At 40.4% G+C, this 12,700-nt stretch overlaps 1 protein-coding gene across 1 annotated transcript in view; it reads left to right on the top strand.

The window, feature by feature from the left end:
* serinc5 (serine incorporator 5) overlaps positions 1-12,700 on the top strand; it is a 76,303-nt gene that overhangs the window by 42,595 nt on the left and 21,008 nt on the right. The window contains exons 5-6 of the mRNA XM_043706685.2: positions 7,007-7,100; positions 11,062-11,273. Of these exons, the coding sequence (XP_043562620.1) occupies positions 7,007-7,100; positions 11,062-11,273 (306 nt within the window). The remainder of the gene's footprint in view (positions 1-7,006; positions 7,101-11,061; positions 11,274-12,700) is intronic.

Genomic DNA, 12,700 nt, shown 5'->3' with positions numbered 1-12,700 from the left:
TTAGATTGATATGTTGTCTGTGGAACCATTGAGGACTGAAGGACCTGTATTGCGCTGTAATGTTCAATGGATGTTGATAGTGAGAGATGTAGTGATAGTATTGCCATTTGTCAAAGGGATTGTTGGATGTGACCATTCTCTGGCACTCATATGACATATGTGTTACTTGCTATCTATTCAGGCAAGTCTGAATGTTGTCCTGGTCATCATGTGCACAGACACAAACCGCTTCAAGGTTTCACAGGTTGTGATTTATGCAGAAAATTGTGCAATCATGAGTGAACATTCTCACCTTTGACCTTATGATAGAAGAAAGGCCATTGATAGAGCTGCTGAGGATGTTTGCGCCTATGGCACATCAATGTCCTTGGGCTAAGATCGCCAATAACAACAGCTATTTTGTATTGTGCCATGTTTGACTTCAACCAGCAGCAAGACTTATCCCCTGATTCCCAATGATTACAGTCTTTCTAGATTTCCCTGGTTTAACACTCAGTCAAATACAACTTTGATTTCAAGGACAATCATTCTCACCTCTCCTCTAATTCTTCCTGAATGTCTTTCCTTAAAAAAGAAATGCTGACTAATTTAATTGTTGAACCATAGGAATTTGTTGGGAATTCAGTTTCTGGTAGGGAAGAGTTAATGATTCAGTCAGGCTACCATTCCACTTCTTAGCTCAGTTGAAAATCATCTTTCTGGTATTTTGGAAGCTGAGATGGAAATTGTTGGAAAACAATACAGAATCTGAAAATGAAGTACAGGGAGTACTGTACTAATGGCTTTGCTAGAGGCAGTTCTCTTTAAGAGAGTAGAATAGTGTCATTTGAGTTGAGAGACTGATTTTTTAATGCAGCCCCATTACAAAGGTTTTCTCTTACCAACAGTAGGGTTTTAGGACAGAGCAAGTTTGCACTTACTGAGGTTGTTTTGTTTCACTAGTTCAATCCAATCCAATTGCAGTAGATAGACGGCTCACTAGCATTGATGAGAGCCTTCTGGAATATTAATCAGGATAAGGTTTCTGAATGAATGCAAAGCACTTGAAGCAATAAAGGAGCAAGAGCTAGTCGCTCGGGCAGCATCCACCATTTGCAAGAGTCGAAGTGCTATGCACTGTATTTCAGCTGTGCTGGTGACTTCAGTTCATTGATTCTAAAGGACAGTATGTGCTTTGTATTTATGGTTCCATGTGACAGTTTAAGTAGAACAAGTAGAACAATGAGAATGTTGTTCTTATCTGTGGATGGTAAATTTTTTTCAGCTTAAGCGCTTGTATCTTTCTTTTATCAATTCTGTCCGCTGTGAATTTTATCTTGTGGAGTTTACTTAGCAGTTTCAAAATTATTCCAAAAAATAGATTTATAAATCAGTATGGGATGGTAATGAGAAATGTATAAATAATGATCGACTGATCAGATTGAAGGTAGAAGTGAATATCAAAACTTTATCTTCTTGCTGTATCTCTGGGGATGATTTGTATTTATGCATATCAATTGTTGAAAACTGTGATACAATACATTTGCTTTACATTATCTAAGGAGGATTAGTTCATTGGGGCAAACTAAGGGAGTGTTATTTTTGTATTGACTAAGTTGGCAGTGGAGCAACATAATAAGTAAATTAGGCCATTCAGCCCTTCAAACATGTTCTGCCACTGGTGGAAAGTGAGCCCGTGCAGCCCAGTATGTGAGTGGTTTTCTTTCAAAGGTGGTTTGTTTTATTGGTCTGGGCATACTGACATTTCCAGAATTTGTCTAAGATATATGTTTCCTTTTTCTTAACTCCAGCATTATATTTTGTAGAGTCCTAGAGATGTACAGCACGGAAACAGACCCTTTGGACCATTTGTCCACACTGACCAGTTATTCTAAATTAATCTAGTCCCATTTGCCAGCACTTGGTACATAGCTCTCTTAAACCCTTCCTATTCTTGTACGCATCCAAATGCCTTTTAAATGTTAAAATTGTAACAGCCTCCACCACTTCCTCTGGCAGCTCATTCCATACACACACCACCCTCTGTGTGAAAACGTTACCCCTTAGGTCCCTTTCAAATCTTTCCCCTCGCACCCTAAACCAATGCCCTCTGTTCTGGACTCCCCCACTGCAGGAATTTCTAGATTTCAGCAAAATGGTATCATCAATGTTCAGTCTCTTATGACAATTCTGAATTACAGTAGCTCTGAGTGACATTACCTTGATTTTAAAATTCCATCCATGTTTTCAGATCTCTCCGTGGCAGTCATATCTCAATTCGTAGCAAATTTACCTCTAAGTCAGAGATTGTGGGTTCAAGTCCCAAACCAGAGACTTGATGATAAGGTTCAGGACTATCACTCTAATGCAGTATTGAATGAGCAGTGCACCGTCAGAGATGTAGCTTTTTTATTGAAAAGTTAATCCGAGGCCCAGACTGTTCTTTCAGTTTAGTACAAAAGAAGTTCTGTGGTACTGTTTCTATAGAGAACCTGGGAGTTAGCCAGTGTATCTTGATTAATTTTAAAAGAAATTTATTTATTCTCCTATCAGTAAGGCTAAAATGATATAATCATGACATTACTGTTTGTGGGTGCTTATACACAGTACAGAAGTGCTTTCTTGGTTGTAAGGTGTTTTCAGATGCCCTGAGGTTCTGAATGCTGCTGTAAGACTCGATACTTCCTGTTCCATTTCTGTAACCACACCGAGCCCGAAAACCTCAACCTGCACTCCTCCAGTTCTGGCCTACTGTGCATTCCCAATCCAAATTGCGCAACAGCGTCATTCAGCACAAGTGCATTTCTTTCACAGATGAACAAGTGTGCACAGAATAATAGGTTCAGAGGCATTTACAGGACAGAGGCCATCCAACCCATCAAGTCCACACCAAACAAAATTCTGACTACATTAATCCCATTTTGGCTCATGACTCTGGAGGCTATGGCAATGCAAATGAATATCTAAATGCTACTTAAATACTTCAAGAATTTCTGACTGCAGCACCCTCTTAGGCAGTGCATTCCAGACTCCCACATCCTCTGTGTGAAATACTTTTTCCTCAACTCTCCTCTTGGCCTTCTACATCTTGTTCTAATTATTGACCCTTCTAATGGGAAAAGTATCTTCCTATCCACCCTATGTTTGTCCCTCATAGTCTTATAGACCTCTATCAGGTCTCCTCTCAGCTTCACTGCTGTAAGAAAACAACTCCAGTCTATTCAATCTTTCCTCATGCTACAGACTCTCCAGCCCAGGCAACATGCTGGTAAATCTCCTCTGCACCCTCTCTAGTGCATTCATGTCTTTCCAATTGCGTGGTAACCAGAACTGCACACTGTATTCCAGCTGTGGCCTAATCTCTACTCTTGTATTCTATGTTGCAGTTAATATTCCATATACCTTCTTAACCACCCTAACCATCATCAAGAACTTGCGTGGATGTGGAGTTTTTCACCACCTAAGAGCATCCGAAAGCCCTTCACAGCTGACTTAATTAATGTAAATATATGGCCATTATTATAGTGCAGGCGATTCAATTTGTGAACAATCTCAAAAATAACAATGGGGTCAATTGCTGATTGAACTGCCTGACTCCCATTGAGGAATAATTGTTGCTCTTTGAAAAGTATAAAGAGTAACACTCTGAATGGTGTGCACGAGCAGAGCGATCTGGGTGTGTATGTGTACTTGATGGTAGAGTCATCTGTGAATGAAGCATGCAGGATTCTAGTCTTCATTATTAGGGGCATGGTGTACAAGTGCAGGTAGGCTATGAGGAACTTAAGTGACACAGGTTAGATCTCTGCTGGAATATCTTCCAGAGTTTTGGGCGCTACACTATAGGAAAGATGAGAATGAACTAAACAAAGTGCGGACAAGGTTTATAATAATGGTTCCAGGGATTAGACACTTCAGAAACAAGGACAGATTGGAGAAAGTGAGGCCATTATCATTGGAGAGGAGAAGGCTAAGAAGAGATTTATTAGAAATTTTCCAAAATCATGAAGTAGATAGGGAGAAGTCTTCTCATAAACTGATTTGGAACCAGAGAACACAGTTATAAAGTGTTTTGCAAAGAAGCAAATGTGAGGTAACAAAATTGTTTACACACATCAAGTGGTTGGGTCTGGAATGCACTGTCTGGAAATGTGCTGGAGGAAGGTTCAATTGAGGAGTTAGAGAGGATGTTGGATGATTGGTTTTTATTTAAATAGTGGGCAGGGTGTGTGATCAAGTCAGGAAATGGACTCTGAAGTTTAGAGAGCCAGTGCAGATCTGATGGGTTAAGTGGCCAGCTTTTGCACTGTAGTGATTCTGTGATTCTGTAATTTTGTGAAATCACTTAAGGCCACCTGAGAGAATGGACTGTCGACAATTCAAAACTGCCCAGATTTAAGCCAAGGCTGATGTGACTGACTTACAACAATAGAAAATAGATAGGCAGGTGGCTGGAAGAACACAGCAAGCCAGGCATAATCAGGAGGTGGAGAAATCAACGTTTTGGGTCCTTGAGTCCTGAAGAAGGGTTGCACCTAAAACATTGATTTCTCCACTTCCTGATGCTGCCCGTCCTGCTGTGTTCTTCCAGCCTCCTGCTTGTCTACTTTGGATTCCAGCATCTGCAGTTTTTTTTTTGTCTCTTGCAATAGAAAATAGCAATGGTAATTGTTTCTGTCTAAAAGTATTTTTTTTGATATACATCAATAAATTGTAACAACTTCGCAGCCAAGGGAAAGGAATACATTTGAATATATTAAGACGGAGAAGGCAGTAACAAATTGTGAACTCTTGAATTTTGGAAGTTACCCAAGTTTGGTTTTACTTTGTTTTCTGTATGTGCTGAATTCAACTGGAAAATGTGATGGTCGATTGGGATGACGAAGCTTCTACTAGTCTGGGAAGTTTTGTAAAGTTTGTTTCACTGTTTAACAATAGAGATGAAAATAAAAATTAATAACAAGTTAGCAAATCATATTTATTGTTCCAAAATCTTGGTTTCTTGGATTTAGCAGCAATTGGCTCTTGAATGTGCCTAGGGCCATCATTTTTGGTCCTTAAGACAGCTCAGTCCACCTTTAGAATTGCCAAGTATCTCAATTTAAACAGGAAAGAGTCAATAAAAGGAGGTAACTATAGACAAGTTAGCTTAAAGTCTGTGCATATTTGGGAAAGTGTTAGTTTATTATAAAGGATGTAACAGTAGAGCATTTAGAAATGAATACACAATATAATCAGGCACAGTCATGGCTTCACAAAGAGATAATCATGCCTGAAAAATTAATTGGAATTATTTGAGCAAGTAATAACAGGATTTTCATGCTGCCCCAATGTAGTAGCAACAGGCCTGGTGTCTGCCTCTGATAGGATGCTGCTATTAAGCCAAAGGACATTCTGTTTATTACACAAATACAAAACAAATTAATAAGGATTTCAGTGCCAACATGATTCTGGTATATAAGCTGTACAGGTAGTTCTGGTAGTTCATGAGTTTTGGCAAAACGGTTTGGCTATAACGTCACTAAAGAATTAGGGAATGGTATTTTCAAGAATGCTTACCTCTGTTGGTAATAGTGTGATTCCAGTGGGGATTGGGTTTGCACGGTTTGTTCTGCACAAGCACCGGCATCCATGCCATTCTGCACATGCGCTGATGTCAACTGCCAACAGAGCAGTTTTCTGTGAGCGGTACTGCACAGAGAGCAGCTTTGTTCCATTTTTTAAACGTACTGTATTAAATTTACTTTTGTTTTGTTAATAAATATGATTTTAAACCTTAATTCAGGCTGTGCTATGCTTTGTGTTAGACTTTTGGGTGATTTTTGGACGACCATGAGTGATACTTTTTGCTGGTCTGCCCCTAACCCCCTTTTCCCATAAGCCCCATTATTTCTATGAAGTGATTTCCTATTAAGTGAGGGTTCGCTGGAACGCATCTACAGCATTATAGGAGAACTACCTGTATGTCCCAGAGACTGGTAGATTTCAGCAAACAGCAGGTCTCTTTGACATTCTCAGCGAGTGCCTTCATTGAAAACCCACTATCCAATATTAGATGCAATTCTACAATTGGGTAACGTACCTTATATAATCGTGTGAGTATACTGGCCACCAATTTAGGATTGTATGGGGCTCACTGTATGACATACTTGCATACTGGAAACTACATATATATATTTGGAGACAGAAAGAAGATGTGTATATGGTACCTGTTTCAACTCAACAAAATAGGTGACAGTCATCCTCTGATTCATCCCTCAGAGCAATGCTTTGGTCAATCTGATTAATTTAAAATTTAGAACGTGTTTTGAAGTTTGGCAGTTAACTGTCAGTCATTGTTGACTGATGCATATTCCATGATAGCCCCTCTACCGGTGTCAACTTATCAACCATTATTTCCATTTACTTTGATCATTCTTGCGAATTGCTCTGTTGAGTGAAAGACATAAACCTTCACCAAAATGTGCATGTTTTTTCAACAGAATCCAGTTCTGTGCTACCAAATAACTAAAAGGAATAATAGTTCATTGCTGCCAACTATGAAAATTAAGTAGTCAGTGCAGAGATTCATTCCTTTGTGTATTAATTGTGTTTGGAGATTTATAAAATGATTGTGTTAAATTTGAAAACATGTTTCTCTTTTGTTCCCCCTTATTTCCTTCTCTTCAGTTTTCTTTTTGTTCATTATTTAACACCGAATTTATCCATGCTAATTTGCACGTTATTGTCCATATGCCCTCGCTTTATTTCTTAATTCTTCAATCTGATTTGTTAAGGAGCTGTATTATTAGTTAATTGACCTACTTTCCTTACTCTGCAAGTATCAGCTCACAACTTGTGATTCAAAACTTGCTCAGGCATGTTCCGGTTATAACAAATGACAAGAGGTCATTCAGTACCCTGCACAATGTAATGTTTCTTTTTAATTCATACATACCAGTGAAGCTTCAGACCCAGAAATTTCATAAAGTAGTCTATATTGCCCAGTCATACATGCTAATGATTTGTTTCCCTTCATTGAGAATAGCATGGCTATACATTGGTGTTGCTGGAGCCATCCTTTTCATTCTAATTCAACTTATACTGCTGGTGGAGTTTGCACATAAGTGGAACAAAACCTGGTGAGTTACTTCTCTTGAAACTTTTTTTGAAACTAGGAAAGCCATTGACGTTTGAATAGATAGCCCAAAAAAGTTGTCACTAGATTTGTGGATGTACAGCGTAATTATCTACAAGTACATGTTTTATTAGACATTCGGGATTGTTTGGAAAGAGTGAGAAAACCTTCCTACTTTCATCGACCAGATGGTTGTAAGAAACAAACCTTGTGACATGAGACTGGGATCTATTCCAGTAATAGAATCATTGAGATGTACAGGACGAAAACAGACTCTTCAGTCCAACACATCCATGGCAACCCAATATCCTAAATTAATCTAGTCTCATTTGCCAGCACTTGGCCCATATACCTCTAAAGGCCTCCTATTCATATACCCAGATACTTTTTAAATGTTGTAATTGTACCAGCCTCCACCATTTCTGGCATACACGCACCACCCTTTGCATGAAAAAGTTGCCCCTTCGATCCCTTTTAAGTCTTTTCCCTCTCACCCTAAAACTATGCCGTCTTGTTCTGAACTCCCAAACCCCAGGGAAAGACCTTATCTATTTACTCTATCCACATTCCACATGATTTTATAAACCTCTATAAAGGTCACCCCTTGCCCTCCAATGCACCAGGGAAAACAGCTGCAGCCTGTAGCTCAAACTCTTCAACCTTGGCAACATCCTTTAAATCTTTTTGAATCTTTTCAAGTTTCACAATATCTTTCCTATATCAGGGAGAGCAGAATTGCACAAAATATTCCAATAGTGGCCAAACCAATGTCCTGTACAGCCGCAACATGATCTCCCAACTCTTCTACTCAATGCTATGACCAATAAAGGAAAGCATACCAAATGTCGCCTTCACTATCCTATCTACCAGCAACTATGAACCTGCACTTCAAGGTCTCTTTGTTCAGCAACATTCCCCAGGACCTTACTGTTATACACTTAATTTGCCTTTCCAAAATACAGCACCTCACTGTTATCTAAATTCAATTCCATCTGACACTCCTCAGTCCATTGGCCCTTCTGATCAAGATCCCGCTGTATCCTGAGGTAAGCTGTTTCGCTGTCCACCACACCTCCAATTTTGATATCATCTGCAAACTTAATAACTATACCTCCTGTATTCACATCCAAATAGAGTATTAGTGATGTACAGCATGGAAACAGACCCTTCGGTCCAACCCATCCATGCCGACCAGATATCCAAACCCAACTAGTCCCACCTGCCAGCAACCGGCCCATATCCCTCCAAACCCTTCCTATTCATATACCCATCCAAATGCCTCTTAAATGTTGCAATTGTACCAGCCTCCACCACTTCCTCTGGCAGCTCATTCCATATCCATACCATCCTCTGTGTGAAAAGGTTGCCCCTTAGGTCTCTTTTATATCTTTCACCTCTCACCCTAAAATTATGCCATCTAGTTCTGGACTCCCCGACCACAGGGAAAAGACTTACTCTATTTATCATATCCATGCCCCTCATAACTTTATAAACCTCTGTAAGGTCACCCCTCAGCCTCTGATGCTACATGGAAAACAGCCCGTTCAGCCTCTCCCTATATCTCAAATCCTTCAACCCTGGCAACATCCTTGTAAATCTTTTCTGAACCCTTTCAGGTTTCACAACATTTTTCCAATAGGAAGGAGACCAGAACTGCATGCAATATTCCAACAGTGGCCTAACCAATGTCCAGTATTGCTGCAACATGACCTCCCAACTCCTGTACTCAATACGCTGACTAATAAAGGAAAGCCTTCTTCACTATCCTATCTACCTGCGACTCTACTTTCAAGGAGATATGAACCTGCACTCCAAGATCTCTTTGTTCAGCAACACTCCCTAGGACCTTACCATTAAGTGTATAAGTCCTGCTAAGATTTGCTTTCCCAAAATGCAGCACCTCGTATTTATCTGAGATAAACTCCATCTGCCACTTCTCAGCCCATTGGCCCATCTGCTCAAGATCCTGTTGTAATCTGAGGTAACCATCTTCGCTGTCCTCTACACCTCCAATTTTGGTGTCATCTGCAAACTTATTAACTGTACCTCTTATGCTCGCATCCAAATCATTTATGTAAGTGACAAAAAGTAGAGGACCCAGCGCTGATTCTTGTGGCACTCCACTGGTCACAGGTCTCCAGTCTGAAAAACAACCCTCCACCACCACCATCACCCTCTGTCTTCTACCTTTGAGCCAGTTCTGTATCCAAATGGCTAGTTCTCCCTTTATTCCGTGAGACCTAACCTTGCCATCCAGTCTCCCATGGGGAACCTTGTCGAATGCCTTACTGAAGTCCATATAGATCACATCTACCACTCTGCCCTCATCAATCGTCTTTGTTACTTCTTCAAAAAACTCAATCAAGTTTGTGAGACATGATTTCCCACGCATAAAGCCATGTTGACTATCTCTAATCAGTCCTTGCCTTTCCAAATACATGTACATCCTGTCCCTCAGGATTCCCTCCAACAACCTGCCCAACACCAATGTCAGGCTCACTGGTCTATAGTTCCCTGGCTTGTCCTTACCTCCCTTCTTAAACTGTGGCAGCACGTTAGCCAAACTCTCGTCTTCTGGCATCTCACGTGACTATCAATGATACAAATATCTCAGCAAGAGGGCCAGCAATCACTTCTCCAGCTTCCCACAGAGTTCTAGGGTACACCTGATCAGGTCCTGCTGATGAAAAGCAGTGGACCCAGCACCAATCCTTGTGGCACTCCGCTAGTCACAGGTCTCCAGTCTGAAAAGCAACCCTCCAAAGTTAAGAGAGAGTTGGGCCTAGCATCTACTGGCCTGAAACTCTTTGAATTGGAATGTTAGTTCTGCTTGTCATACGATAGTGTGTGCACATTCTTAATATTCTCAATACGACAGTGAAAACTCAGCATTATTTTAGTCATGATATACATCACTGTTTATCAACTCGACAAAATTGAAATAATTGATGATCCTTGAATAATTGGCTACATTGGAGATTATATTGTCTGCTTATTGTGGATATTTTGTGTGGATGAGAAGGGAGTGTAGCTGGCTGCATTGAAGTTAGATAAACTTTATTATTCTTTCGTGTCTAGGTGGTATTGTGCACTAAAGTACCTTTCATTTATTTAAGTACACCCCAAACATCTCACTAGGAAGGGGAAAGCCATTAAAGGATGGGGATAAACTTACAATGACAAGTCACCTGATCTTAAGTAAAAATATTGATCACTTGCCTAGTTAGCAGGAAGGCTAGTTCAGAATGATTCTCCTTTTCCTCACACCCCTTAAGAAAATTGCTCTTTAAGGACCAGAAATGAATGAATGAGCTGTTTCAGCTTTTAAAACTATTTTAAAAGTGTTGCTCCCAGTGCAGTCAAAAACAACTTTGCATATTTAATGTATGTTTGTTCTCTCCTGCAAAAAGGATATACAGTCAAATTGGATCTAGGTGTCAACATTTTCCCAAATGTTAGTATAATTAATACATTGGAATGTCCCATCTACCCTGTAACTTTGGCATGTGGCTTCATCAGTAGTTCCACATGAACTAGCTTTCAGTGTCAGGCAGGATGGTGACTAAAAGGGGAGGTTACATTTTCTTTTTCTGCATTCTGAAGGGGAACCCTGAAGTGATATCGAAAATAGTTTGTGGACTGTCCCTAGTAAATGATTACTGAACGACATTGCCAGAAGTTTATAATGGACACTGGCTGGCTTATTTAATCCAAGATGAAGGGAGACAATGGAAAGCTCTCAAGGGATTCAATTTCTTTTTGAGTAAAAATAGAGAGCTTTTATTTCCTGATATAAAGGGTTACTGTGTATTAGTTGATGTGAAAGGTGCACACTCTCATCAGCATTTTAATAAACTTCTAAGGCTCCAGGCACTGTATCTCCTGTCCGATATAATGTGTGAGTTTTTGTTTCCTGTCTGCTAACAAATGACAATTATTTCCTGTTTCTTGTGTCTTCTTGATAGGTGGGCTGGAACAGCAAACAATAAGTGTTGGTATGCTGCCTTGGCCCTAGTTACCCTCATTCTTTACTCTATTGCTGTCTGCGCTGTTGTTCTGATGGTGATATTTTACACCGATCCTGAAGGCTGCACGCTAAACAAGATTTTATTGGGCGTCAACACTAGCCTCTGCTTCATCGTCTCCATGGTAGCAATTACACCCTGTGTTCAAAAATGTGAGTTTGTAATTTTGAGTCCTGACTCCAATGAACTAGCACTTCGCTAGTGTTTTTACATTCAACCCTGTGGTCTTGTAAGATCTGCATGAGAAGAGTTACTGAGATGTGATGTGAAACTCAATTGTTTGTTTGAAATGTGACAGTTGCAGAGTATTTTTTTCTAAAACTTAGTAACCTGGATTTTCTGACAGTGAGACTTTCGTCATTCCAATGTAGATGGGAGTCGTGTGTGGGAATTACTTGGCAAATTGAACTTTGTTCTGGGCAATTTCTCTATATCTGAAACCCCTCAAAAGTCTCTTTTAAACCGGGGGATTGAAAGGTTCTGTTGAAATGAAGTAAAATAGTTACTCATGGTAAATTAGATGATTAAATCCTGAATAACTATTTTATGAACTAATCCCTTTCTCCAACACCCCACCCCCGCCTCCCGTCCCACCCGTATATACCTCCCCGTGACCGAATAACTCCTCCCCACATTGGAACCCAACTGTCGTCCCCAGAGCTGAACTGACACTCATCTCCTGCTGCCTGACACACTCCCTCCTTTCCCACAACTGTTCCATATTTGTACTGATCAGCCGCTCCACCTCCACCCGCTTCCAGACTCAACCCAATCCGCCACCTCGCTCCTCCCCCCGCTAGACCTCTCCAATCTCCAGTTCTTCATGCTGGACCCAACTTGTGCTCACTCCAACCCACCCAAAACACTGCATCACTTACATGGCCTTTTTAACCACCTTGCACAACTCCCACTTGGTATCCTACTCACCTGGCACACAACCCAGCTGGCATTCTACACCCTATTCATCTGGTGTCCTTATGCAGGTACCCTACCTCTACTCAGCTGGTATCTACTGCAGATACCCTACCTCTACTCAGCTGGTATCTACTGCAGATACCCTACCTCTACTCAGCTGGTATCCTACCTATCTGGCATTCTATCACCTAACCTCCCACCATCCTAACATTACACTTGGGTTATGCACTTACCAAATTAGAGCAGCTGTCAAAGAGACTTTGAGGGTCTTTATATCTGGCACCTGACTGCTGTGAAAAGGGTGCATTGTGTCATGAAAGAATTGACAGAATGTAAGGATGGCTTTGCATTTCTGAAGGGACCTTAAACAGAGCCTCCGCTCAGAAATACAAGCCTCTCTCACTTTGCCACCGGGCCTTTTTTTTTTAGAAATAATCAGTTTGGGAAATCCAGTCCTTTATATTTTTACGCATGCTAAGTGGCTGATATGTTAATGGTGTCAATTTCTTTTCTTTCTTTATTTGCCAGTTTAGTCTGTACGATATCTCTTGTTGCCATTCCTATTGGATTGTGTTTTGAAGGGGGCAGGACAGGGTCTCATGTCTGTCTTTGTGTAGTTGACCTCATTATTCAGAACCTATTTTGTAATGTAACCAAAATTTCA

This window comes from Chiloscyllium plagiosum, unplaced genomic scaffold (genome assembly GCF_037043375.1).
Source record: "Chiloscyllium plagiosum isolate Xiang-an unplaced genomic scaffold, Cpla_swu_hap1 HiC_scaffold_2, whole genome shotgun sequence".
Taxonomy (NCBI): Eukaryota; Metazoa; Chordata; class Chondrichthyes; order Orectolobiformes; family Hemiscylliidae; genus Chiloscyllium; species Chiloscyllium plagiosum.
This window is presented reverse-complemented; position numbering and strand designations above follow the sequence as displayed.